This window comes from Phacochoerus africanus, chromosome 2, assembly GCF_016906955.1.
Source record: "Phacochoerus africanus isolate WHEZ1 chromosome 2, ROS_Pafr_v1, whole genome shotgun sequence".
NCBI lineage: Eukaryota > Metazoa > Chordata > Mammalia > Artiodactyla > Suidae > Phacochoerus > Phacochoerus africanus.
This window is the reverse complement of record NC_062545.1, coordinates 92,760,523-92,763,470: the sequence shown is the minus strand read 5'-3', so window position 1 is coordinate 92,763,470 and position 2,948 is coordinate 92,760,523. Positions and strand designations below refer to the sequence as shown.

Sequence of the window (2,948 nt, the reverse complement as noted above, 5' to 3'; positions counted from 1 at the left end):
CATCATAAATTGCAAGTCACCTGTTGCTTTATGTTCTATTTTCATGGCTGGTCTTCTATTTCTTGGGCTGTGCTGCTGCTACTGGGATTTGTAAACTGAATCCCCAGACGCCCTTGCTAGCTGCTTTCTTTTCACATTTCCGAAGGTTAAAAAGGTTCAGGAGAGGGGGATAGGATGGGAGAAAGGAGGGACAGTTAAAGAGAAATGAAAAAAGGGAATCTGCTGAAGAAGATTTATCTTTATTGTGAAAGGACAGAAATTAAATTTTGAAATAAATTAGTTTTCCTAATGGATACTGAAATAAAATGTGAGTTCTTCATTGAATTTATGAAAGTTTTATAGCAAACTAAATGCGTATGTCTTAACAATTCATTGCTGAAATGCATTTCAAACATTTTAGATTGCATAAAAGCAAAGTAGTCTGCAAATTTTGTCATTCTCAATGCCTCCCTTGTAAACTGACAAGGCACAAATATAAATGAATCAAAAAGACTCAACCACAGCTACCAACCCCTTCACTCTTCTCCCTCTTCCAACAGAGCAACGTATCATTTCATACTTCCTCCAGCCTCACTTTGGAAAACTGAGTCCTGGTAGGAAAATATCCTATAGGAAAATACTTCGGAGTTCACTGATTTTCTGAGAGCTTCTTTCACGTCCTTGTTCCTCAGACTATAGATCAGGGGGTTCAACATGGGAATCACCACAGTGTAGAACACCGTGGCCACTTTGTCAGAATCCACACTACTGATGCTAGAACGAGGCCGACAATAAATGAAAAGGATTGTTCCCTGTAAGACAGCTATGGTTGTGAGGTGGGAGGCACAGGTGGAGAAGGCTTTGGACCTTCCCTCCACAGAGCGCATCCTCAGGATGGTGATGAGAATGAACGAGTAGGAGGTGAGGATGATCACACTGGACAGGAGCTCATTGAACGTGGCCACAATGTACAGCAGCAATTGATTCATAGTGACATCAGAGCAAGCAAGAGATAAGAGAGGAGGCAGATCACAAAAGAAGTGGTTGATCACATTTGATCTGTAGGATGGGATCTTCAGAGCTAAACACAGGTGAATCAGAGAACACACAGTCCCACACAGGTAGCAACAAGACACTAGCTCCACACAGACATTTCGGGACATGGTGACCTTGTACAAGAGAGGGTTACAGATGGCCACAAAGCGGTCATAGGCCATCACAGCCAGTAGGATGACCTCAGTTACTCCACATATGCAAAACAAGTAGAATTGCACAACACACCCCAGGAAGGAAATGGCTTTGTTTTCGTTTATGATGTTAGCCAGTATCTTGGGCACAATGATCGTGGAGTAAGAGAAATCCACAAAGGACAAGTGGCTGAGGAAAAAGTACATGGGGGTGTGGAGTCGAGGGCTGACGTGAATCAGCCCAACCATGCCTAGGTTACCCAAGACGGTGACTCCGTAGATGACAAGAAACACCAGGACGAGGAAGACTCTCAACTCAGGGACATCTGAGAATCCCAGGAGAATGAACTCTGTGACGGAGGTGCAGTTTCCCTCGCCCATGGACCCCATACTATTGGCGCTGGAGAAACATTTTAGTAGTTATTTTTCATTATATCATCCCAGTCCAGATTTGACTCTCCTAAAACACACATAAGAATAAATAAGATTAGCATTTTTTTTTAGCAAATAAATAGACCAGTGTGAAGTTTAGGAAAAGTTAAGATTTTATATCACACAAATGCATAGAGCTCATAGTTTTATTTACAAATCTCAGAAAAAGTTTGATATTCATAAGAGCCTGTATAATTCCTTAATCTGCTCTACACAACTTAAAGTTTGGAATTGAATCACCTGCAATATATCCAATGTAATTTAATTTGCCATATTTTTATGAAATTCAAATATATTTTTAATGTAAGACTCATTAAACACAACTGAAAATACTGAGATCCTAAGAAATATTTTTTATTTTTTTTATTAAAATATAGTTGACTGGGGGTCTTATTGTGGCTCAGTGGAAACGAATCTGACTAGTATCCAGGAGGATGGTGGTTCAATCCCTGGCCTCACTCAGTGGACTGGGGATCTGGCATTACCATGAGCTGTGGTGTAGTTCGCAGACATGGGTCAGATCCCGTGTTGCTGCGGCTGTGGCTCCCATTTGATCCATAGCCTGGGAACTTCCATATGCCATGGGTGTGGCTCTAAAATGTAAAAAAAATTAAATATAAATATAAATATAAATAAATATATATATATATATATATGTATATATACACACTTGACTTACAATGTGGCAATTTCGGCTCTAGAGCAAAATGACTCAGTCATATATATAAGACATATATATATATATATATATATATATATATATATACATATATATATATATGTATATATACTACGTTTTATATTATTTTCCATCATGGTCTATCCCAGGAGATTGGATATATCTTCCTGTGCTATATAGTAGTACCTTGTTGCTCCAAGAAATAATTTTTAAAATAACTCATACTAACTTTCTTTATTCCCACTGAAATGATGAGAAACATCCTTGTTTAAGGTCATTAAACCATGAGAGTTAATTTTTTTAATATTTTTTTTTTATTTTCCCACTGTACAACAAGGGGGTCAGGTTATACTTACATGTATACATTACAATTACATTTTTTCCCCACCTTTGTTCTGTTGCAACATGAGTATCTAGACATAGTTATCAATGCAATTCAGCAGGATCTCCTTGTAAATCTACTCTAAGTTGTGTCTGATAAGCCCAAGCTCCCGATCCCTCCCACTCCCTCCCCCTCCCATCAGGCAGCTACAAGTCTCTTCTCCAATTCCATGATTTTCTTTTCTGAGGAGATGTTCCTTTGTGCTGGGTATTAGATTCCAGTTATAAGTGATATCACATGGTATTTGTCTTTGTCTTTCTGGCTCATTTCACTCAGTATGAGATTCTCT

The 2,948-nt window shown here is 38.7% G+C and overlaps 1 protein-coding gene across 1 annotated transcript; it reads right to left on the bottom strand.

The window, feature by feature from the left end:
* Positions 1-548: 548 nt before the first annotated feature.
* On the bottom strand, positions 549-1,547 carry LOC125120664 (olfactory receptor 5L1-like). The gene has a single exon (XM_047769148.1). It carries the CDS (start codon positions 1,545-1,547, stop codon positions 549-551), a length of 999 nt encoding a protein of 332 aa, XP_047625104.1.
* Positions 1,548-2,948: the final 1,401 nt, after the last annotated feature.